Raw genomic sequence first — 26,128 nt, forward strand, 5'->3', positions numbered from 1 at the left:
GAGGCGCATACAGGGCGCATACGTGATACAACGAGCGGACCAAAGTTGCAATCAATTTGGAAGTGCATTGAGTTGAGCTGGGGTGTGGGAAGCGAGGGAAGCGAGGGAAGTGGCAAGACAAACGAATGTGTGCCGGCATAATGCACTAAAACAAATGGAAATACAATTAAATGGAAATATAATTAAATGGAAATGGAATCATACATTTTTTGTGGCGACACTAACGCCAAGATGCAGCAACGTCAAGTTTCATATTAATACCTAATATTTTTCTAAACATTTTCTAAAAAAGTACATCACATATTAGATTTAGCAACAATCTCAAGCCAACAGATAACAACAATCCCTACTTAAGAAATATTAAATTCTAAGAGCAAAGTTACTGTATATTTTTGATCGTGTTGCTTGTTCAAAAATAAACAAATGTAAATTCGTGTTTATTGAACGAAAAACGGTTCCCAGTGCACCAGAGGTCTCGAAACACGGATTCAAAGAGGCTTGTTTTTCCAGTGGAAAATAGATGAGGAGCCGAAGCCAACGGTACAACGAGACATCATTATTGATGACAATTGAGTGGGCCAAAAGAGAGCTGCGAAAAGCGGGTGAGCCAACAATTACGATAATTAACGCAGTCAGCCGCCTGGAAAGCGAAGGGAGAGAGAAGGAAACAGTGTCGTCAGCGAGAAAGTGGGAGAATGAGAGAGAGGGAAAGAGAGCGCATGTCAAATTGTACAAATTAATGACGTTCGCATGTTGACAGCGACTTTTGGGGTGGCGAGGGGGCTGTAATGCCCTCGCCCAACTGCTATTGGTCCTCTGGTTAGCTCTCCCTCTGTCCGTCTCTCTCTTTTCGGTTGGCACGCCCCTTTGGCGAGAGCGAGGCGGCGTTTCCAATTAGACAAGCTGCGCAGCTGCGCGAGTCCGTGACGTCATGGGTGCCAACCAGTTTGGAGGCCCCAAAAACCAGTTGAGAGAGCTTGGCCAAGAAAGAGAGGCAGAGAGCCAAGCAACATTAGCATCGCATTCTGGCCACGAGCCATTTTCGTTGTTGGTGTTTGTGTTGCACGTTGTGCCGACGTTTTTCGTGTGACAGCCGCGCGTTTTGCCGACGCGTTTTTAATCGCCCAGTTGAAAATAGTTTGGAGCTAAGCCGTAAGGATACAGCCAGGATGTGCTGAGTGGCCAAAAGAAGAGACACCTAGAGATGCCGCAAAGAACTCCCAGTCCCGCTAATTCGGATGTTTCGGTGGGTTCCCCCAGTCCGCCGCCCTTGAGATCGTTGAATATGAAACGATTGCGGCTTTTGAGGAGTCCGGTTAGCCTGGAAAACGACCGCCAAAAGTCATCACCCGTCAGGGTCAAGAGCTTTTCCATAGCCGATATCCTGGGGCGAGGGCATGAAGGGGATCGTGTGGAGAAGAAGCCGGAGCGAAATGCAGTTCCCAATGCTCCACCAGGAGAACCTGCTCCCCTAGTGCTGATCAACGAAAGATTGCAAATGCCCGTGCAAAACTGTCCTCCACCGGCTGCCCTACATACATTTTTGTCGCCCGCTCTGCTCCACAGCTACGAGCAGCGACTAGCCTGGGACTACCAGCGCCAGCTGCAGGAGCACTTCCAGGCACAGGCGCAACTCCTCCGCCACATGACCCTGAATCCCGCGATCATCGCCTCCGAGGACGGTAGTTCCGAGCGGTCCCAGCGATCGAGCAGCAGCAATGGCAGCACCGAGTGTTGCAGCCCACGGCAGGCGGAAAAACTGGAAAAGCGATCCCAAGGCGACAGTAAAGAGATCCCACAGAAGTCGCCGGAGGAACAGCCAAGGGGGGTGAGCAAATCAAGTGGAGACACTCCCTTGGACGCCCTCTTCCAGCTGTCCACCAAGAACTTTGACGAGGAGCAGGGTGAGTAGTTTTTAAATGAGTGTACATCATTCTCGAACAAAAAAGAAAGTGTTTAAGCTTAAAAGCACACCGTGCACTCAATTGCTGTGGAAAACTATAAATATTCAAACCCAACCTTATAGTGCGGAAATGAATGTAAATTGGTAACTGTTATTTTCGGTCATAAACGCCACTGAATAAATGACCTTTTTGGTCTATACTCGTATGAGTGGAATGTCTTCGACCTAAAAATATCCATAATCTTTAGAATTACTTACTCTGCGTTCGGCGGTACGAATTATCTCACATTCTGCTCTGTGTGCACAACCGCAATCAAATTACATTTTAATATAAACTGATTTCCCAACGAGACCATCATAACCATTAGCCCGGCCAGCGATTGATCAATTGTTGTCATTACGTCTTGATGAGATTCTGCTTAAGGCGTAAAAACAGTAGTGAGGTCAGCTTGCTCGGCCGAGGTGGCTAAATCAATTTCTGGCCGGCTGGCAGCTCGCTCGGCATCGCCTTTGATGGCAATTGCCTTTCCCAGCCCCAGTCCCAGCCCCAGTCCCAGTCCCATGCCCAGACTAACTCGAAGGCCCCAGCCCAGTGATATGATGCTGCTCCAACTGCGAAATGCTGCTCCAACTCGAACTCAGACTCCAGCTGATGGCTGATGGCTGATGTCTGATGGCTCTGGCGCATGCGTATCGTTCGGCATAATTTGCTTAGCGGCGTTGATTTCTCGTTAAGTCGCAGACGCGAACCGATTTATCCCACACTCGGAACAAAAAATGCCGAGAGCCAGTGAGAAAATCCTCTAGTCGATTTGAATTCCACTATTTTCTTCTTTAGGCAAAAACATTAAAAATAGTCACTTCAACATTGTACAGATTACAAATAGACAATTTAACCCAGATTTTTTTAAACCGAGCTTCAATATTTCTAGGATGAAAGACAATATTAGCCATAGCAAGAGGTGCTATGAATGGCTATTAAAATACCTCGCTAGCTGTAGTTCCCCTATTTTTTGCGAGTGCACTGACCACCAATCCATCAGCGAACCCATGGTCTGCGCTTTTGTTCATCAGCTACTGAAATTGAATTTACGCGGCGCACGTACATCAGCCAATTGGTTCGTGCTCCACTCTAGATTGCCGCATTGCCGGATTGGCGGATTGCTGGGTTGCTGGGTTGCCACAGAGCCATCTAATCAGCACCAGCTGATTTGATCGCTTGATCGGTTGATCAACTGCTACTGGCATTGAGTGCCGCCCGGGATGATTATGATTATCGCCGAGCTGCACTTAAGCGCCGCAGTTTGCGAAAATTGTATTGCATTTTCCCAAGACAGCATCCGGTGTGGAAGTGGACGAGGAGACGAGGAGACGAGAGGTTGGCCATGGACTGAGCCCTTTCTACGGCTGCCTCCTGCAATTTACGCGGCTGATCAAAAGCCGTAACCGTCCAGTTGAGGGAAAGATCTGAGGCACTTCCGCCTGGTAATTAGGAGCAGCGACAACTCCCATTGCGACGCCATCGTAGCCCCACTTGGGCCTGCTCACCGCTCATGACGATTGCCGGCAGATAAACCATAAGAGGCCCATACAGCACATACAAAATAATTACAATGAAAATGGCTGAAAAGTTGCAGCTATTTGAACAATGGACCTGTCGTTAGGTCTTGTCAATTAGGCGTACATTACCATACCGAAGAATGGGTACCCTTCGCACGTTTAAGCGAAGATGAACAGTGCCAGACGGGTTAAAAGATGTTTTCATATAATGTTCACTTTCTTTTAATTCGTATTTTCACTTGCCTTGTGCATAGTTTCATATTTTTCCAAATGAAGCCCGTTGTAAATAATATTTCCCCAATTATGGCTTGGTTAGCGTTCTCCCAATCGAAAATGGAAAGTGGATAATTATAGAGGGATCCCCTCATAGGGCATATCCGCAAACGCACTGGTCCAAAAGGGCGGAGACTTGGGCACAAAGAAAGCCCGGTCTTTGGGCAATCAGCACGGGTTGACGGTGGCTGCCGCTGAAATGTGGGCTTCATAAAACGCCAAGACAATTGGCACAGACAGCCGCGTTATTGAACGCACAAACAGCCAGAGCGGCGGATGCATCCCTAATTACAATTTAATTACTAAAACTTTCCCACTTGACAAAAGGCGGCGGCCATGGCAGTTGAGGACCAGAACACCAGAACACCAGAGCACCAGAAGACTACCAAGACTGCGACGCAGCCGAGCATGAACCACAAAACGCACCGCAACCAGATACATTGACAGGCTCTAGACCAGACGCACACAAGCGAAGTAAAACAAACTCGCCGAGACTCACACAGATACTCCGGCCACAATGATGATGGCTCTTCGGGTTGACAGTTGATTTGACAGATAGCAGTGTAAACATTTTACAACATGCGGGCTGAGGTCGCGGGGCGGGGCGGGGCCAAATAACAATAGTAAAACGTGGCCGGGTGTGAGTTGTGGGGCTGCCCAAAGAGTCGAAGCTAATTAGTTCAACTAGACGTATACTTAATTTCGAATGGGAGCAAAGTCGAAAATGTAAATAAGTGGCGGATTGAGCATAAATTATAGTTATAATTGGAAATCCGCACGGAGAGTGGGCCGGGCTGTGCGCTAACTACCATGCAAATGGATCTCAGTCAGAGCTGTTAGAGGGCAATTTTCAGTCACGTCAAATCAAACGATCCATAACCGGTCCACGTCCAAATAGTACTCCCATGTCCCATGTCCCATGTCCCATGTCCCATGTCCCATGTCCCATGTCCCATGTCCCATGTCCCATGTCCCATATCCCATCGGCGCTAGTGGGTGGCGTAATGGCTTTTCGAGATTCTACTTTCCGAACAACGTGACACTCAGAATGGCATGCCTTGGCTAAAAACGCCCCCTACATTGGTATTATATGTTTATCTGCTGTGCCAGATAGATTTCCATCTTTCGCATTAGTGGCCACTTGCCCCGTAATTGCTGTTCAAATATTTGCCTCCAGATCGACGGGTATTAAAAATCTAGTTCCTGATAAAAAGAATTAGTGCTGCGTGCATCGAAACTCATAAACAATTTACAAAAACACCTATTTGGTGGACAACAAAAACCTAGCTGTTCTGTTAGTTTAATGTGCTTAAAATTCCTTGCAAGCTAGGCACAAATCAACTGCACATTCTTTCGATCAGTGCGCGAATGCGCAAATTGATCAATTGCACCTGCAATTTCATTCAATTTAAATGTTTCCCAAGAAACCCATTCAATAGGCGAAAACCTTTGGCATAAGTCAACAAGCTTTGAGTTTAGACCACACATAAATCAAGCAAACAAAAAGAAATCCCGCTGAATTGTAAAAATAAAATTCATTTCAAATGATTAATAGCTGCACAGCGTTTCAGCGAAATTCGTTAATGACATTAAAACACCGAGCGAATACTATAAAAAAATGTGATTCGCATATGTGCTTATTGAATGCTAGAAGGCGAGACTCGTTTGCCTCAATAAAATCGAGAAAAATGACTGCGGGCGCAAACTGTTCTAACGTCGCATAAAATATACATGAGATATTGCAAAAAGCCTCCGAGCAGCCGAAACAAGTTGACAAGCCGGCGCTCGGCATAAATTCTCTAATTAACGGTTGCGCCTCAAATATTTTATTAATATTATAATTCGCCAGTTGTAAAAGTGGCGAAGAAATATGAGTTTGCGTGTCGGCTAACCATAAAGCATTTGCATTAATACAAGCCAGCGATAACTACAAAAACTAGCTGGACTTACGTGGTGGCCCCTCAAAATTGGTTAACTGCCTGATTTGCTTTCACTAGCCCTCGACCCTCAGGGATGAACACCTCAACCCTGAGCCACGGCATTCCGGGCTATACCATTTGAAGCGGTGCCACTCGGGTGGTCCGTCATCATGGGGCGCCCCTCAAGCAAATTGCATACCTCGCTCGGTCCGGTTAGAGTCAAAGTCGGAGCAAGTGACGCCTGGCCAGCAGATACTCGCACACTGGCACACTGGGACACTCAGATACTTAGATGCCCAGATACCCAGGTACACAGATACTCGTCGGCTGAAGAGGTGTGCGAAAGCGACGCACTGAAGGTGTTGCCTGCACGCTTTTGATGAGCACTAATTGAGCTCAAGTTGCATTTTTCTTCTCTGCCCATTACCCGCGATCCGATCGGGCGGAAAGGGGTCCAGTTCAGTGCTGTTCAGTTAAGTTCAGTTCAGTTCAGTTCAGTCCTGTCCAGTCCATTTCATCCTCCACTGTCCATCGGCGTCAAGATCAAAGCCGGCAGGCCGATCATAAAGACAAGCGAAAATCAAGCATCGACAGTTGCACAAGAGACAGCAAATGAGAGAATTAGCCTGCCGGAGACCAGTTCTTGAACTCGGACTGAGAATGAAACTGAATTGAAGTGCAAGTGGATGTGGAAGTGGAAGTGGCAAAGGCAAAGGCAAAGGCTAAGACAAAGGCAGTGGCAGTGGCAGCCGAGCGATAGAGGTGCGAACGAGAGTTGGCCAAGGAGCAGCATATTTGGTAATAACTCTATCAGAGCAGGGCCATATGGGAGGCCGAGGCCAACTGTTGCCAAATGCACAGAGGGTTGGCTACACGAAGAGAAATCTGGGTGTTTCGGATTTATTTGAAAATACATAAATAATCTACCCTTAGGATCAGTCCTTAACGATTCGCGGTAAACAATCAAGAACTAACAAACAAGTACTATTTATTCATATTTTAGGAAATTACAAAAAAAGTTTATATTTAAATATGTGCATGTACAAACTACTAATGCAGTTTTGCCCTCCATACAAGTATTAGGATTATATCTGAATTGCCTGCAGAATTTTAAATAGCATAAATCTACCAAAGATGTGCACAAATTCCATTCAATTTATAAAATCAAATGTTGAAGTTATACATTCTTTTCCGTGTACCAGATGTGCCCAGAAAAGGGGCTGGAATGCGGCATTCAAGTCAGGACCTTGTCAAAGTTCTTAAAAACGCATTCGCATTCTCGTTCCCACTGCGATTCGCATTCGCGTTTTTGCCAAACATTAATCACTGGCCGGAGTGAAGAGATGGGACCGCCCGAGCTGTGAATTTTCGGCATGTGTCGAACATCAAAAGCCCGCGCCACGCATAAAAACCATTTAAAAACGCATTTTCTGCCTGGCCCATGGCTCCGCAGCAACACTCCTCGCTGACCCCGCGGCCCAAGGCGTATAGCGCACTCTGCATTTGGCCAGCAGTCGTGGCCAACAGGGTCTTGGCCAGGAAACGGAGAGCGCGAGATTGATGCGTTCACGGACAGCCCAGCCAACTACTGCAGCCGGGTGACTAGGTGGCTCAAAGGCTCGAAGGCTCGGAGGCTCGGAGGGGAAAACGCATTTCCTCGCGGCTTTTCCAGCTGCACATTATGTGGGTCAATTGGCGCCTGGTCGGGCAAAACCAGTTCTCCATCCTAGCGCTGGCCATTGCGCAGATCTCAGAATTCACTGCAAGAAATATTGTCCAAAACAAAAAAGAATATTTTTTTTACTTTGGACAACAAGAATTAGTAGTTTTGTAAGGATGACAAGCTAAATAAAATGTTAGCCTCTAAGTTATGTATAAATTAAACAAGGTAAATGAAGTAAAAAATTTCCCTCCTATGAAATGGTTTTCAATCCCATGGTCGTTCAGATTATGGGTATTTGCCAAGCCAACAGTAGGACCGAGGAACACGGAGACAAATCATATTTATATGCGCAGGCCTTTGATGATAAATGTGGAAAAGCCAGCATAAATTAAAGCATTCAAATCATTAGCAGCGATGCCGAACAAACGAGCGGCGATCGATGGTCAGAGGGGAGGAATCAACCGAGCGGATGGGGAAATTATTCACAGCTACGGATCAGGCGACATTAATGCGAAGAAACATAGTTGCAGATGCCCGGGGTCGACCTCCACTTCCTCCCCAGGAACTCCAGGGTTCCAGTTCCACAGCCTGCAAGGTGTTGCCCATCTTCGGTTTTCGTCCATTCGCTGCGCCGACAGGTGCAGTCATCTACTTCACTTTTGACGAGTCCCGAGTATCGTTTGATACATTGTAATATAACAGGATTCGTTAGGGTTCATAATCAGGCCGCTTCGTCATAGGATCATCAAGGAACGCTAAATTGTATAGCGTGGCGGATTCTTAATGTCTCTCGATAAAAACATGAAGTGCAGGAGATCGTGCGCTTGATAAGATGGTTAAATGGGGTACAAAATATATATATTGAACATCAAAGGGGACTTTTCAAAGCACATCGCAACGCTATTCAAGCCACGTCGGACCTAATGGGGAAATAAAGGTTAAAGTGAGAACTTTTTCACATTCATTTATTGTTAAGTCTTACATTAGTTGCTAAACGCATTTTTTAGTCCCAGTAAATTCGTTAATCATCACCTTTGATTTCTTCAATTCCCCAACCTCCCACTACAGTCGGATGCACAAAATCATTTCCTTCCCGACGATTGACTTCCCTAATCAGTCCATTAAGTCATTTTCACGCCTTCCCCCGCATTGTCAATACATCAAAGAAGGCATTCTGCCCTTCGCCGGAACATATTCGAGACTTCACTTTAACTCAAATTCAAGGGACGAAGGGCATAACGAATTCGGGAGTGAATAGAGAACTCAGTGATTTGGAAAAACAAGCACAAGTTGGTGTTATTGTCTGGATGTGGATGTTGATGTTGCTATTTACACGCAACACGACTGAGAACCAACCACCAACCACCAACAATCACCGCAATAAAGCAGACCGAGAACGACAAACTTCACGGTAAAATCGAAGGAATCTGTGGAAAATGTTTTCTTCCCCCGAATCGCTTTCTCAGATCGGTATATATAGATCGGTTCTATATGCTGGGCTCCCACTGTGGGCTATGTCAACAAAGCATTTAACACCTTCAGCGGCACAACAGCAACCCCATGTGCTGGTGGGTATTTGTGTAATCGTTTATTAAAGTGTGAAGTAAATTAATTTGACTATCCGAGATGCTTGCCGCTGTTTCCATGGCAAATGACTTGCAATCGCTGACAAGATTAATTAATCCCCTTGCACAGCTGCGGGGAAATCGAAATGAAAACTAAATGTTTGCCTTAATTGATTTTCTCTCCATGGCATTTCTTTTCGATTTCGTTTGCATTCCGTTTTGCAGTGCAGAGTGTTATGACACGTCTCGTTATGCCAACGAAAGGCGTTGTATTTCATGTTCATGTTTTGGCCATATGCAGAACGGTTGAGTGCAGTGGAAAAATAGTATATAAAATATGATCTATTCTAAGAACTGCGAACATTCATACATTGCAGCCCCTAAGGTTATGGGATTTACCATTAGTTTGTAACCAGGGAGTCAATACATAAGTTTATAGCCAAAATACGTAAAAGCATAAGCCAGTTTAGAGTGACAATTTAAAAACTATTTGATACTATGTGGGCAGTGCATACATATTTTACTGAAATTAATATTAATTTTAGGCTTGGCACTGTTAAATTATTTTTTTCCCTGCGTACATACCGACTGATTTGATTTTTCTGCGTGTAAATACTCGCCTGGTTGTTTGGGGCTGTTTCATGTCCGCCGACATTGCAACGCCCCCCGCCCCCGCCCCCACCCCATCCCCTTTCCTCTTTCGGGCTTTAACTTAACTCAGGCTCGTGTGTGCACTTTTGACAAGTAATTTAATAAAGCCAGCGACATGACGCGCTGTTGTTGCCAAAAGGTGTTGCAGTTGCTGCTTAAACATGCATAAGCCACGTTAAGAGCGGGGAGTTGGGAGCTGAGAAAGGGGAAACCACCGCCGTTGGCTCGAGTGCAAGTCAGTTAGTCACTCAGTGGAGGAGCCGAACCAAGCCGAACCAAGCCAAACCAAACCAACCTTTAGTTTATTTTCGTAGCCGTTTGATTGCAGCTTGTAATCACAATTAAAGTGTTAAACATAAATGCCAGGGGCCAGTGGGCAACTAACGAATGTAAAAGAGACAGTCAACGAACAGAAAAACATAAAATAAAGGCAAGGAGGCGCACAAGGGTTGCTCACTGGCTTATTGCTTATTGCTCAAGTGGCAAAATGACTGGGGATCGGCCGACGCGACGGATTTCTGGGCTTGGAGTTTATCATTTCACGGACATGTCTACGGGCTGACAGCTTTGGAATTTCGGCAGTTTTTCGATTAATTAATTGACTGCCTGCCACCAGCCAGCCAGTCAAGTTCGAATGCATTTAAATGATAAGTTTCATTTGCCATAACAGCGGAACGAGTGAGCAAAGCTATTCAAATGGGGCTGTTTTCTAAAAACATAAGCAGTGTTAGCTTAGAATAGTGCTGATTTTCACGTCAATGCTATTGAGCCGTTGAAATTAATACACAGCAGAAAAGTCTGCAGATTTAATAAAGAAAACACAACCTCTTGACGATGGGAAATGGTATTTAATTACACAATAAAACTTGCACATAATCGGTTTAATTATTAACTTGCTCAAGTACCAATACTCGTATCGCCTTCAACTAACACATTTAGTTTATTTTTTTAAACATACTGTTAAGTTTATTCTTAATAATTCATTGTAAATAAGCATGTTACGTATATGGCTTACACATATAATATATATTTAACAATACCTTATAATCGACTTTAATTATAGCCCCACAATGAATTATTCTATCAGTGTAAAACCATTTACAATGCAAATCTTAATGCTAAGTACTTAGCCGACAGATCGCGTCAGGCCAACACCTTTACAAATTACAAGTCAGCATTTAAATGGCCGTAAAGTTTATGACTGGTGATCGGACAAATCGGACTCATTAAGATGCCAACCGAAGATCTGTGCCACTTTTCGAGTTGGGTGACCAGAAACCCAGAACTGCGTCCATCAGAGTCGGGCCAGTTAATTGATTTTTATGTGCCACTATCCTGACTGGGTCGTCGGACACGAAACATGTGCTCCCGATGTGGATCGCCACTTTTCATTAATCGGTTTGGTGTTAATTTATGGCGTATCTTTATGGCCCCGACTCGGAATCAATTGCTTCCGTCTTGTGTCGTCTGTCGGCCATCATGGGGAACAATCCACCCGGCAGACGTCACTTCAGAATGCACTTGAATCTCCTTCCATCTCCCAGTTCTCGCTAATTATGGCAATTAAAAACCACTAAATGTAAGAAAGAAACGAAATTTTCTATGGCCGATCTTCTTCGACGCCGTCAAGTGTTCCCCCAGCCAGCCAGCCTGCCAGCCAGTTGAGTTCAAGTGGCTCGGATTCCCGATGGCCGATTCCCAGGTCCCGATTCCAGTAATGAAAATTGCATCCTAATAAAGCATAATCACCGCTCCCCAAATGGAAGGCCCGAGTGTTTTGTCAAGTAGGAGAGAGCTGCCGTCGCGACGGCGGTATCCTTTGGTGCGCAGGATATTGCTCAGATACAGCCGCTGATTAGCCGATTAGCCGATCAGCCGATTAGCCAAGTGGACGGTGTAGGACAGGCCGCTCCATTAGCAGGCGCAGTTGCATTACACATTACACATTACACATTATTGCGCATGAGCTCCGGCAGGCAGCAACTGCAAGTCATAAACAATTTCAATTGCCGTTGCACATTCGCAACACTCAATTAACGCTTTTCAACAAAAGGCCCAGCCAGCAATACACAATGTACACTATACACTATACACTATACTACATACACAGTACCATACAACGGCAGCCACAATAACAATAATAATAATGCATTCATCACTTTATGACGGCCCCACATACAAACTTGGCCTAGACAATAGTGTCAACCATAAAGAGATTGCAGAGCCCGAGCCGCGTATCTATTAAATTATGCTTAACTATGTGCCTTTGTTTGGCCACTCAGTGGTTGTGGTTGTGGATGTGGATGTGGATGTGAATGTGGATGTGAATGTGGCTGTTGTTGGGGCCACTTAAGAATGCGGAGGCACAAGGCTAAGAGCAGCTGCTGGACAACAAAGGACCCATTCGGCCATTCGGCCGACTCTTCTTCAGCACTACCACTTTCGAACGCAAAAACGGCAAAAAATGTAGCCCTAAGAAAATCTTATCAAATAACCCACTCTTATTATTGATTTCGCCAACAAAATCAACAGCCAGATAATCAACAGCCAGTGGATGTGGGTCACTATCCCAATTGCTGCTCTCGTTCAATTTGGCCAAAAGTAGACAACCCACGTAACGCGTTTTGGCAGGCACAAAAGCACCAGATTTATGTTCGAGTGTATCAAATCGTTTGTGCGAGCTCAGATGTGAAATATGTGGAAATAACACGAGTTTTTCATAACTTCTCCTTTTGCAAGAGAGTGGGGGCTACTGAATACTGGAGTGCAGTAAACACATCTGAAATACCCTGTGATATCTGAGAAGGACACACAGCAGTTAAAGTTCAGAATAGATGAATAGATGAGTCGATGTCAATATTTCAATCGAATTGCAGTATTTGACTTCATTTTTAGGAATTTTGAAAAACCTATTTATACTAACTTTTGATTGTTATGGATATATTAGACTGTCCACCCACGGAGATCAAATACAAAATTAGTCAAGCACAAAATTAAAATCGATTAAAGAACTTAAGAAGAGCTTCCTTATATAACTTTCTTTACCAAGAGTGAAGGGCGTTTTTAACTTTCACCTGTTCCTTGTACTTGAATCCTTGTTAATACTACATCAACTTGGAAAGAGACCCACCATCCTACTCAGTTCGGTTGAACCAAACGATATTGTCATTGCGCATGTTTCCAGCCGCGCTTACCTGCAACACGGTGCGTATACGTAATGGTAGCCTGACTGCAGCGACTGCAACTGCAACTTCGCTTGCGGCAGCCGCTGAGCAAATGCATAAAGTGCTGAATTTATGCGCATTTGGCCGATTGCAGGGGCTGAGAGCCAAGTGGCTGCCAACGGGGCGTAGATTTAATTAAATAAATTCCAAGAGCGACGTCGCCTTTTTTGCATTTTTGTGCGTAAATTTGTATTATAACAGTGCTGATGTGTGCGTGCATGTGCGTCACCTGCAATTAAATAAATCTGCGCATTGTTTGCAGTGCCGTTAAAGCGGCAACCATAAATGGGACAGTAGTACATACATACATATATGCAACAGCAGGCGTTATATGTACTATCCCCAGGGGATTTTATAATGGTCTTAATGTGCAATAGTTTTCCCAGATATCTTCTGCATAAAACCAATAAAATGTTAAGTGGCCATTTTCCCAGTAACGTTGTTTCGAGGTGATTATATGCGCACGCAATTTGTTTAAAAATAATGCTAGGAAAATTGTTTAAAATCCTAAGAATATCTTGAACATTGTATCTTGCTTTTAAGTAATCATAAAGGAATTAGTCCCTATTAACAATATAACAATTTTTATCAGACCGAAGCTAAATATTAAATTTATTTAAAAATAGTTACAACTTGTATAAGTATTCCTTCGCGTTTCTGTAAAAGCAATACTTATTTTGCAGTGCACACAATGATGTGTGCAAAAAGTGCATTTGCACAATATTTAATGTTAATTTATTTGGCATGTCATCCGGCGAGCCTCGCAATTACGAAGGCTAAATGTGTGCCACGCCCCCCACAGCCCGAGTGCCGAGTGTACCACACAAAAAAACGCACTTGCAGAATCAGGCCTACATACTTATATCTAAACCAGACATATATCAACGGCTTAACAATTGGCTCAGACTTGTCGTCAGGTGGCCTTTGCCGTTAACCCTCCGCTGTTCCGCCGCCGACCTCGTCGTCGTCCTGCCAATTTCCACTCCCAATCCCGTTCTAGACGCCTTGCGTGTGCCACTCCCCCACCTCCCCTTCCACCCATCCGCCCACCGCACCGCCCCGCCCTCCCTCACGCATTCTGATACTTTAATTTACGGTCTCGCTCGCAGTTTATTTGTCATGCCAACATGCTGTCGCCGTAATTATACACATAACCGTAACTAGTTTTTTGTGTTTTCGGTGCAACATGCAAAACACTTTTTACGGCCCTCGCAACACGAACGCACATCAAAAGCGCCATGCAAATGGTCGCTTGTTATGGCTAATGGCTCGAATCGGCCGTAAGCAGAACCAGTTCTGAAGACCAGTCAATAGAGGCCGCAGAAACGGTTATCGGTTGTACCCCAAGACGTGGCTATTTCGGATCAAGTAGATACGAAATCGGCTGGGTAATAAGTGTATTTCGCACTTGATTGGAATGTCTTTATCTCGACGATCTCACGTTGACCGACATTTAAGAAGAGGGTACTATAAATAAATAATGGTGTTAACTAAATATATGATTAGAGACAAATGTAAATTAGGCAAAAATGTAAATCGTGTTACTTTTTGTAAGACCCTGCGATTGTTGATTTGCAACTTAAAACTTTAGCTTTATGTTGCAACAACTATAAGTTGGATGGAAGGAAACTCCAAGTATTGTCAGAGAAACTCGGGTTGCGATACCTCTTGAATTTAATAAATTTAAATAAGTCTATCTTTTTATGCCGACTCTATTTGGTGCCTCTCAGCTGGTAGCCACCAAGTGGCATTTTTCCACCTTCCCGAGCCACGGCCATCGGCAGTGAACTTTCATTTTATGGCACTCACTAAAAACAAAACCTACGAGCGCGGCCCACTGCTCTTGCTTAAAGCCGCTTATCTGGCCGGCTATATCGATAAACATAAATTATGCGATATTGTCGTTGTCGCCCCAAACCGGCGACTACAAGCTGAAAACTGGCAACTGCAAACTGCAAACTGCCAAGTGCCAAGTGGCAACTGCCGACCGCCGACCGCCGACTGAAAACGGCAAGCGGGCCGACGCCTTTTCGAAAACGGGCAGTCAACATGCAGGCGCACATAAAAACTCACCATAATGATAACGATAATGATAACGATGCGCAGCGGTTTGTTGTTTTACAGGAAAATTATGTGTTATTAGCGCGCAGGCGCACATGCACTGCGATGAGAGATGCACTTGCTCGTCGTCCTGCTGGGCGATCGCAGTGTTATAAAGATGCCTGCTTTATCACTCGGCGGCTATAGGGATCGGCGGGATCAGCGGGATCGGCTGGATTGCCTGATCGAAGATCAAGCAGATCAGGGGCCTTTTTAGGTGGTAGGTATAGTTAGTATAGACTCCTGCGCCAAATTAACTTCTTCCTGAGTTGCGAGTTCTGCTCGTGCCGCAGCCTGCGCTCCACTCGCATGGGTACTAACGGAAATTTATCATAAATTCCAATACCTTACGACTAATGGGCGTTGATTAGCTAATTTGCTGCGCTCGTTTCATTTTCCACTCATGCCTGGCAAGTCATTTCAAATACTTAATGCTCGTTGGCTGTTTTTCGTCGTCATAGCCGTTCGATCAAAACCCTCGCCAGCACATTTGCCATCATTGCACTGAGAAGAAACTGACCTTCAGTCTTGAGCAGGAAATAATCCAATTGATCATAAAGCGCGCTAATTTCGAATTAATATTGTCAAATATATATATTTTGGTTCAACAAATAAAAAACATATAAAATGTACTTTACCTTACTTTACCTTAATTCTTTAAACAGCTTATTACTCCAAAATGAGTAGGGCTTTCTAAGCCGATGGAAGTCAAAATAATAATAACTTTTTTCCCAAGTGCACGGCCAGTTCATCTCCTGTTTGCCGTCGGCCCGTTCGCTTTGATCTCCGCTTAGGAGCTACAAATTCATTGCTCGCCCCGAAATAATGAATGAAATCGAATCGGAGCCAAATACCGGGCCAAAACCAAATTAAATGCCGTTTTGCCTTTGTGCGTTAACAGAGTCTGGTTAGGCAACCAACAACGACGGATTAGCATAGCGTGTTGTTACTGTATCATTTTTGGCACGCATGTGCATCGGCCCCCGTTCCCGTCCTGCTCTAACTGGACTTGCTATCCCTCTCTCTCTCTCTCTCTCTCTCTATCTTTCTGGGCCCAACAATGAGAAGATTAATTTATGTTATTAAGTCGGCACGGCGGCCTTTGATCTTCGCTTCTGCGAGGTGTAAGGTAGGCCAGTCAATGGCGGTGGCAATGCCGGCACCTGAAGAAACCCAAACCCCCGCCCAGAACACAGAACCCAGAACACAGAACCCTGAACCACAAAGACTCAGAGCCACAGAACCACGAACAATCGATGCGCGTTGGGATCGAGCCCCAGATCGAGATCTACACCATCCGATCCGATCAGATCCGATCGCATCGCATCCGATCCAGCCTGCGATCGATCGCACGACCCTGACCACAGAATCCCCGGCTACCTGCAGAGAGTTAGATTGCCCCTGGTCCTGGTCCTGGTCGATGCGAAATTGGTCCGAAGTTAAGGAAGTCATTTGAACTCCGGTTCCGACTCCTAACTTCCACTCCGGCTGCGCATCATTACATTAATTTGTAACTTATGACAGCTTGTCATAATATCAACGATTCTGTCCGGTGGTGCACAAAACATAATTTTGGCTATAAATTAAATATATATTTTATATTTTATATTATATTTATATTATCGCATAGTATAGTATTCGCACATTTTTTGTAGTTACATTTTGAGCATGCTCTTAAAGTTGTAATAGAACTGTGGTAACTGAAATATTACATTTTTATTAAATAAATCGAAAAGAATATCTTCTTGTATATGTCGAATAAATGACCGCAATTATTTACGATTTCTGCGGGCGCTACCTAATTTCAGTAGCCTATTTTTTTGAGTGCAGCCAACTCCCCGCCGAAAGGCATTCACATTTAATCAAATTTAAAATTGATTCCCAACCAACCTATGGTTTTTGTTGGACAGCGCTCATTAATAAGCACTCGATGTGTTTTCTTCTTGTTCGCCGCCGCTTTGGTTTCGCTGAGTTGTCAAAACTATCGTACAATGTCTCTGGGGCAAGTTTAGCGGGTCGGCGATCACGATGGTTATGGCTATGGTGATCATCATCAGCAGGGATCCATTCATCTAGTGGCTGCTTGGGGCATTGTTGGCTTTACATGCCGTTGTCAACGCTCTTTGTTGTGCCACCAATAGAGCGGCGGCGCCTTTGATCCGGCGGCCAGTTCAAAGCCCCCGACGAACTTCTAACTCAATTAGTGTGTAGTTTTTTAAACGGTTTTGATTACAGCGCATATTTCTTGCCCTTCTTGCCCACAGACCCCATAGACATGCTACTTATAAAGACATTAAGCCAGCAAGCCCATCCCGCGCGATGGGCTGGCCCACATTGGAGTCGTGTGTGCGCGAAGGATGATCCAGGAGTCGGAGCTGGGGAAGGTCACTCAATCAGGGCGCAGGATCCCATCCCATCCCATCCCATCCTATCCCCATCCTCTCGGACCCCGAGAGCCGCTGTCTGCCCTTTGATCGCATTTTAATGATGATGACCATTGTTAGCTGATGTTAGCGATTGCAAGCCCAGATTTTCACTTAACATCAGCCGCCAAATACCGCCGCCCCAGATCGGGAGGGCTTAAAGAGCATGCAAACATAAAAATGATGTAGTGGGGCCCATCCACCACCGAAAGGGGTGGCGATTCGGGTCCCGAGGGGGAGGGGACCAGCATGGGCTGCTCAGCGCCCAAATTGCAATGCTACGTAAGTTTTATTGTCTCGCACCGCACAAGCGAAACTCACACAGTGGTACAAATTGTGCTACAATTGGCCCCAAAGATGCCATCATGGGAACTCGACTCAGTACTAATTGCGAAGTATGTATTTCCAATACCTTTAACTACAAATGTGTTTTTTTACCACCGCAGTTTAGACAGGTTTATAATTGAACAAAGTAGGCAAACACAATTTATTTGGGCTTTAAAATTGATGCAACTGCAACGAACTCTTCACATTTAAAACATCGTTAGCTTTTCAACGTAATAATAAATTTATCGGCACTAGGCCAGTCTGTTCTTATGTGACGAACAGTCGTCGTAAGAACAATTAAATACGAAGTTGGTGATACGTGGATTAGTAACATGTTCTGGGGGGTTATAGCTACTAACTGGTAAAATACTGCTAAACTGTTCTATATGTTTTGTCTTTATGTCCGTCAGGATTTATATTCATTGTAATTAAATGTGCCTAAATGTGCCAAAAATGCTCCTAACTATTAGATCTTTACTCCCATGCACATTACCTGTTAACGCTGCCAGTACTGCAGGTACTGGTTTTTATCGACGGCTTTATGATTTTGACCCACTGTCGCTGCAACTTCAAACCACTGCGCCTCGGGAGGCGTCGAAACATGGTTCTTGCAGACATCGCCTGGGACCCAGAGACTGGCTCCAAGCCCCTCCATCTGCACCTCCCTCCCGCCCCGTCCCGCCGCTCGGATCCGAACCCAACTTCCAGTCTGCAGCTTCGTGTTCCACCGAGTCTTGCACTGACTGACTTCATTGCTCTTTACGTTACGTTAAGTTTAAGTATACGTTTGCCCACTGCCCGAGCGCCATCTCGTTTAATCTGCCTTTTAGAGGGCGGGGCCATAGTATTTTATACGTGTTGATCAAAGGGAGCCGACACTTTGTCTCGGAGCCGACGCGTTGTCCCCTCCCTCCCGTTGTCCATCCAAAACTTTGCGTAGCGCATGCGCAACGGTCCGATCGTGAATCATGTGGCGGATGCCAAGGATGGGGATCGGGATCGGGATCGGAACCATTGGATGGTCGGGTGGTTGGATGATTGGATGGATGGCTGGATGGATGGACGGGTGTCCCGCGGAGGAGAATCGGTGTGTGGCCGCGACTCTTCTCGTCTGAGACCTACGTATACATTATTGAATTAAGGATGACCACGTTTTCGGCGCTTTGTTTCACTGCGTCGGAATCGCAATTGATTTGCCAGCCATTAAAATCAATCAAACATAATGTCGGGGGTGGTCCACAGAGTTCACTGGCAATCACAAGTGAAAGCCGCTAGTCCAGTGTCAATTAATGAGTACATCTTCAAGTGCTCTTTAGTAATTAAGAGCATGGATGTTTCTCATTTGATATGGGTCATGTACTTCCTGCTCTGGAGTCTAGACTTAAGACTTACTTTTCCATAAGCTCGATTTTGATCATATATTTACTGCACAATTTTGGGGGCAATTTTGGGGCAGTGCAGAGTGAGTGCACATCGCCTGCAAACGATTTGTGGGTTTACCCTTTTGTGTTTATATTGGAGAACAAGACCCCGGGACGTTGCAAAGAAAGTGCCCCTCTATCCGATCGCTCGATGCATGTATGAAGAAATTAGCCATCGAATACATTTGATTACTGCCCCCAGGTGCCGTTGACATGTTCTTCCACTCGCCAAATTGCCGGGGCACTCCGAAATTATTGGCCATGTTAATGTTTACAAGATGTAATATCGCAATCAAAATAGCTGCGGGCCAACATGAACATGAATACTTTACGCTCTGCCTCAACGTACGAAAATTTCAATTAAAGAGAAGGGGCAGAAAAGACCCAGAGAAAGTCCTTTATGCCGACAGCTAATCAGTAATTTCGATAGCCTAAAGGGGTCATGCAGAGAGCCCATACACATAAAAGTGTTCTATCCTGGTATATGAATACTCAGTGATCTTGGGTTTATGTCCGTTTTATTAGCCATCCATCCATTCATAGTTTTTAAGGATTTCGAACCTCGAACCTCCCATTTTATTACTACAAGGAGGTTTTGAATTTGTTTTCTCTACACAGTACACATTTAAAAACCTTTACTAAAAGTCTAAAAGCCAATATGACCTCAAACTATTATTATTTAATTAAGTTTTAAAAATGTACTTTCTTGTCAGGGCCATTGCCATTGTCAGATATCAGACATCAGAATATAAGATTTTCCAGTCCAGGCTGGTCTATTAGGCATCAGCTCATCCTTAATAACGTCCATTTTTGGCTTCAATGAGAGCACTGGCTATAAACTAGGGTCAGTTCCCAGATCTCCGGGGCGGTACAAATGACAACAAAATACAAAACGTTATGGGGCGCATTACGAGCGTGTAAACAAGCGGCCAACGATGACAGTCTTTGGTTCGAAGGAAAGACCCCACCAGTCGAAAAGTCGCCAGCTCGAATATCTGGAAAGGAAAATACCAAAATTTATAACTTTCTCGTTATGGAGCCGCACCCCGCGCTCCACTTCGATCCGTAATGATAATGGGAATGGGAATCTCCGTGGCCAACTCACTTTGTCGGCGGCTAAATTTGTCTCATCTTCTTATATTAATTTGTGTTATTGTGTTTCGGCCTTTCGTAGGTCCAGCAACAGCAACAGCAATAATAATAATAAAAGAGCCAGCAACAAAGGTAGCCAAAAGGTATCGGGTTTTATAACCTGCTCGAACTCATCAATTTCATTGCTAACAACACGCAGACACGCCAAAGTGAGAAAAATATGCAGGGCCCGCCAGCGACTTTGATCCGGTCTGAATCATCGCTGGGATCTCGGATTCCAGATACCATATACCAGATCCCGAGATTTCAGAACCCAAAGTGGGTACTCTTATGTTCGTATTCATTTTCGGGAGCGGGAATGGAAATTCGAGCGAGAAGGAGAGACGCCGGCAACGTCATAAGTAAACTTATCGTGTTGTTTCGGGGATTTCAAAAAACCATTTAGAATAAATTAACCGGGACCTACCGCTAAAAAGATCTCTGATCCGATCGGCTCACAAAGCGGCTCTCCGCAACTTCGCTTTCATTCTGTGCCTCTGAGCCCCAAACCCCAAGCCCCAAACAGGATTAAAATTAGTTTTTGATTACGCTTTCGAGCTTCTGGACAACGCAATTTGTGGTCTGCCGCTGGTGATGCCGCTGCTGCTGCCGCCGTCTCTCCTTCTCTTCTGGCCATAATTAGCGCTTTTAGCCAAACTCTTTTGCATCCGAAGGTCGCCTTTGTCCTTTGCCGGCTCGAGTTGGAGTTTCGAGTTTGGAGTTTCGAGTTTGTCATAACTCTGTGGTGGCGGCGATCTTATAAAGCTATTGGCAGGTATTTAGGCATCCCAGAGCCCTGGGAATGTGAAATTCCTTGCGGTCGTAAATCCCCCGAAAAGCCCAAGCTCCTAATTGAGTCTTCCGCTGGCAGCCCGATTTCACATTCCACATGTCATGCTTTTGGCCTGCTTTCCTCCAGCCAAATCCGAGCCTCGCCACCAAACCTGCCTGCCTACCTACTCGCCTTTCAAAGGGTCCGCTGCGATCCGAAGCATTTGAAGAGCGTGTGAACAGCAGGCACCTTGTGGCAAACAATTCGAGAGTTCCCGTTCCCGCTCCCGCTCCCTGGGCATTAGCATTAGCATTAGCCTTATCCGAGCGATGCGATACGCATCTTGGTAGCACCCGAGTATCTCGGCGTTGTGATCTCCACTGCCTTTTATTATGATGTTCGCTTTATGCATCCCCGTGCATCCCCGGAGATTACCATTACCACTACCACATCACTGCCACCACTGCCACATTTTCGGCCGCTGGCTGATCTCGACTGATTGATTTGGAGCTGGCTTTAATTGAATCGTTCGGACTTAATCAACATAATTGCTCCGGCACTTTAAGCCGCACTCTGGTTTCAGCCTGAGCCCGAGATCATTTTCCCAAACAATCTCGATGGATGCGAAGGAGCGGAAGAGCGAGCCGGTCGTGATCCGGCATTAACCAGCGAGCGTTTAATTAATTGCTGTTAATTTATGTGCCTCCCAGTAGCAGAGTCCAGCTAATTTGCCTAATTACCAGCCACACCATTAGCCATGCGCACCAGGAATGGGCTTCAGATTGGCCGTTGATAAGGCACGCCATCTCAAGTCGCGTTGCGCCCATGCACTCTGAGAAAAAACGGTGCACTAGTAATATCACATCAGCCGTCTAGAAGTCTGCGGTAAATGTAACACATTTGTTTGGGATTTGTACGGTTGGCTTTGATATCCCCCATTTACATATATCTTAGTAAACAGTAGGTTCTCCCATAGCAGTAATTAAATATAAATATAAATAAATATAAATATAAATATAAATAAATTAAATATATTAATATTACTAGTTTACTCTAGTTGTCGTTTAAAATCAGTTACCATATTTTGTAAATTTATGAAAAGTATTAATCTTTTAAAGGAAGAAAATCCAGGTTTGTATGATTTGTCTTTAAATGTATTACCCTGAGTGTGTTTCCGGCTAAGAACATATTAATCCCAAATGATTTGCAACCGAACTTGACTTTTGTAGAGTGTACGCTTCCCCGTATTAGAAGCAGACCCAACCCACAATCCAACGCACAAGGACAATGCGTCATTTTGTTTGTGTCTCAATTAGCAACGCTGCCAGAAGGCATAAGTTATGCATACTTCCAGACAACAGGAGCAGCTCCATGGATCCATTGTGCTGGATGTCGCCCTGTGGTTAGGTGTCACCGGTAACTCTCCGCCGCCTGCCACAATGATTAGTTATGCTGATGACATTGTTTGTTTGTTGGCCACGACTCGAGGTGTAGGTGCTGACCAGGTGACCGACCAGGTCGTAATTCTTTTGCCAAACACCCGTGCACTTTAGCTCCGTCTGGGCTGTTGTAAGTGCCGCAACTGACACACGCACTCCATGTGGGTTAAGCCATTAACCAGCCTCCGTCTTGGTCCAGCCCCGAAGTGCAGTTTTCTTAATTAATAAAGCTAAACAAATGGCCAAAAACACACCCACCATCGCAAGCCCCTACCAGTTTTTGGCCAACAGCAGGCTTGCCACGGCTTTTAATTAGAGGCGTGGCTAGGACGCGGCATTGATGGCTAGTGGGCCACATTAAACTGGATAATGAACAAAATTGAGCTGCCCAATGAATCGAATTCGGTTTATGCCTGTAACGGTTAATTTAAGAAAATGGCAATTGATGCTCGAACTATCCACAGTCTTAAAAAGTCAGATTTGTATATCTAATTTTAAGCAAGCCAATCTCGCTTATCATGTGTGGAGCAAACCAGCGCATGTGGTGCTTCTCCCATAAATCTAGATAAATATTTTCCGTTTCCGGCTTAGATTTTATTAGAAGTCAAATGTGTTTAACCAAAATGATTTGTACGAAAGATGTTTTGCTAGTTATGCAGTAAATTAGTTACAAAGTTTAGCTTTATTTTTTAAAGGGTACTTAACGTTATTTAACATTGGCAAAAAACCACCGAATGGTACTACTCACGCACATTTTAAATGTCCTGAGGGCATTCCTAGCATTTACCTTTAATTAACTCTTCATGTTCCTGCTCATGTTAATGGAAAACACGTTTATGTGTGCTTCCTACCGCCAAGGATCCCTTCAACCCTCGATTATTGGTGGCAAAGGGCGTTCCCCAAACAGTAGATTATCTAGCCTCACAATAAACACATCAGGATAGTGTCAAAATGGCTTTGGACCCGAATTTCGACTTTAACCGCAAGGCCACTGCGAACAGGGCAGTAGGGAATAAATCAACCCCGTCATCCTTGCACATTTCAAGGACCACATTCGGGTGTCTTAATTGTTATTCGTCGGACATGTTTGGCAACAACAGTATTGCCCGACAGGGTTTCCAGTGCGCAGCTGCCATCTTCTACCGTCGTCGGGCTTCCTGGGACCTTATAGATCCCCAAAATTCAACCCCAAAAACAAACGAAACGAACGACGCAACAGCCATTTCCGTTGATACTTTTGCTGAGTACTCACGCTCATTCGAGGCGATCATTCCGTGGGCATATAAACATCGAACATTAATAAACACTCAACCGAAAGGCGCAGAAATTGAATTGCTCGCGATAAATAAACAATTCCTAATGGGGTTGGGCTGGCTGGATAGATGCCAATCCATTGGGTTCAACTGGGTTGAAAGCCGTTTCCGCCGAGAAATACTTTCGAAAAAAACGGGCGGTAAAAACATCAATCAGCCGCCGTATTACCTTTAAACATGCCAAAAACAAATACCGGCAATCAAAATCAAAATCCAAATCAAATCCCCATCGAATCGCTTAAGAAAACAACACAGGGGAAATCATTCAACACGGTGAGGCCCATAAATGCGATGGTGTGGGGATACACGAAGAAGCTAGAGAATCCCCTGCCTGCTGTCTTTATGGCCACCGATTTGGGGATGTCGATTGTCTATTATGAATTCCATCGAATTGTGTGTTTGAAATTGCCTCAACCACGAACATATCAGTGATTGAATTGAGAGGGCCGGTGAGTGCGTAGAGATCGGCCGTAAAAGCGACCATTAAGGCATCCTCGCAATGATCTCCGGAGAAAGGTCAGACCCGGCTGCAAAAGCCTGGAGCCAAAAGCCCCATAAACCCCACCGGTTTACGATCATCCGTGTGAAGCATATAAAAGTGACTGATCGCTGAATTATTTACGATGCCATCACACCTTTCCGAATCGATTCCGCTGCCGATATAGATTTTAATGTTCATCTTTTGCATTGCAGATCCCGCAACGTTGAACATATTTGCCACGCGCTCCAATCCCAAGAAGAAACGCAAGTCCCGCACTGCATTCACCAACCAGCAGATCTTCGAACTGGAAAAGCGCTTCCTGTACCAAAAATACCTATCGCCCGCGGATCGCGACGAAATCGCCGGCGGCTTGGGCCTCTCCAATGCACAGGTGAGTATGGGAATGTCTGTAGGTTCTGGTCAAGGAAGGAAATACGATTGAAAGTCAAGAGCACCCTATTACCGTTGTGGGACGGAAAACTTATACGATTCCCTGCCTGGCAACTAGCTGTTCTTTCCCATTCTAATCGCATTTGTAGTATTGTTATAACTTCATATTTTTCGTGGTGAAAATAGTGTAAGGTCAAGGCAATTTTATTAGAATTAAATTCTTCTTGATTTCTTGTTTTTTTTTTTAGAAATCTTGTACTTTTTCTTCCGTTTTATGTCTGAAAAATTAATTATCGTACTGGATTCGCTTAAAGGTGTATAACGGCAGTAGACTGCTTTTCGGACCAATAAAGTTCGTATGTTCTTAATCAGTTTTATCCGATCAAAGGAACTTCAAGAACTCACAAATCTTAAAAACGTATTGTTCTAGGATATTCAAGTAATTTAACAATTTAGTTTAATTTTAGTAATTTTTTGTCACTGTCTATCGATGTGCCGAAATTGATTTTGGTCACGCCCACACAATTTTGTAGAGAAATGGAACATTCTCCTCGCAGAGAATATAATTTTCAGTCGACATCTAGTAAATGGGGTCAATATCGTCATTTACCAGTGCGTGTAGTATGGGAAAGAGTAGTGTTTCCTTTACCTGATTAATGGGTATCTGATAGTCCAGGAACTCTGTTGTTTAAATTTAGCAAATTTGATCTATTGTCTGCAAGTAATGCGATACAAACACATCTACTTAAAACACACCATCTTGATTTTGAAACGTATTCTCCTCTTTGAGTCACAGTAAAGAACAACTAATTACTTCTTCTTTCATAATAGGTCATCACTTGGTTCCAAAATCGAAGGGCCAAACTTAAGCGTGACATGGAAGAGCTGAAAAAGGACGTGCAGTGCGAGAAAATGTCAGCGAACCAAAGCTTTTTAAAGAACGTTAATGACTTGACTATTTTAAAGACCCGACCAGTCAGCAGATCCCAATCGCTCGCACCACCACCACCCACATCACCACCAGCACCACCACCCACACATGCAGATCATAGGATCGGATAGGGATAAGGATAAGAGTCGGGAGAAGGACAAGGATAAGGATAAGGATAAAGAGGAACTGCGCATGCTGAAGCTAATGACCCTGATGCGCTATTCCGATGGCAAGTTGCTATGTCAGCAACCACCAGCATCGTATTTGCCCATTCCCCACAGGCAAATCACTGAGTAGCCTAATTTGTAAACTATTGAAAATAACGCTTTTATCTGCATCGATTTTGCCAAAAAAAATAAATAAAACCGCTTAAGTAATTTAAGTATTACACTTCCTATGCATAAAATGCACTGCGCACCCACCTAAAAAAAACAATTTTTAAAGAAGTGTACGATAAAAAATATTTCACGTGCTAAGCTGAATATTCTGCTAATATTCTGAACGGTTTTTTAATGTGAAGCTCAGAGTCCAAGATGATAATTCGATTGTCTCTATTTCATTTGTCTTTTTTTAAATATAAAAATAAAATATTTTGGTCTCTGATTTTAAAAGTACTATCATAACAAGTACTGATCGCAAACA

At 44.5% G+C, this 26,128-nt stretch overlaps 1 protein-coding gene across 2 annotated transcripts; it reads left to right on the plus strand.

The window, feature by feature from the left end:
* Positions 1-1,060: 1,060 nt before the first annotated feature.
* Positions 1,061-26,027, plus strand: LOC122620604 (homeobox protein HMX3). Of its 2 annotated transcripts, none has more exons than XM_043798156.1 (4): positions 1,061-1,904; positions 24,378-24,556; positions 25,387-25,469; positions 25,522-26,027. In XM_043798156.1, the coding sequence occupies exons 1-4, from the start codon at positions 1,205-1,207 to the stop codon at positions 25,781-25,783; spliced, it is 1,224 nt and encodes a 407-aa protein (XP_043654091.1). In that variant the 5' UTR covers positions 1,061-1,204; the 3' UTR covers positions 25,784-26,027. The 2 variants fall into 2 exon arrangements, with proteins under 2 accessions (XP_043654091.1, XP_043654093.1); XM_043798158.1 differs by having other exon boundaries at positions 25,532-25,736.
* The last annotated feature ends 101 nt before the right edge of the window (positions 26,028-26,128 follow it).

Source organism: Drosophila teissieri, chromosome 3R (assembly GCF_016746235.2).
Source record: "Drosophila teissieri strain GT53w chromosome 3R, Prin_Dtei_1.1, whole genome shotgun sequence".
In the NCBI taxonomy this organism is placed as follows: Eukaryota; Metazoa; Arthropoda; class Insecta; order Diptera; family Drosophilidae; genus Drosophila; species Drosophila teissieri.

Bases quoted from the DNA above. Each gene is read 5' to 3' on its own strand.
- LOC122620604 (XM_043798156.1), top strand. From the start codon at position 1,205: ATGCCGCAAAGAACTCCCAGTCCCGCTAATTCGGATGTTTCGGTGGGT. The intron at 1,905-24,377 runs GTGAGTAGTTTT...TTTGCATTGCAG, and splicing joins GAACTTTGACGAGGAGCAGG to ATCCCGCAACGTTGAACATA. The intron at 24,557-25,386 runs GTGAGTATGGGA...CTTTCATAATAG, and splicing joins TGGGCCTCTCCAATGCACAG to GTCATCACTTGGTTCCAAAA.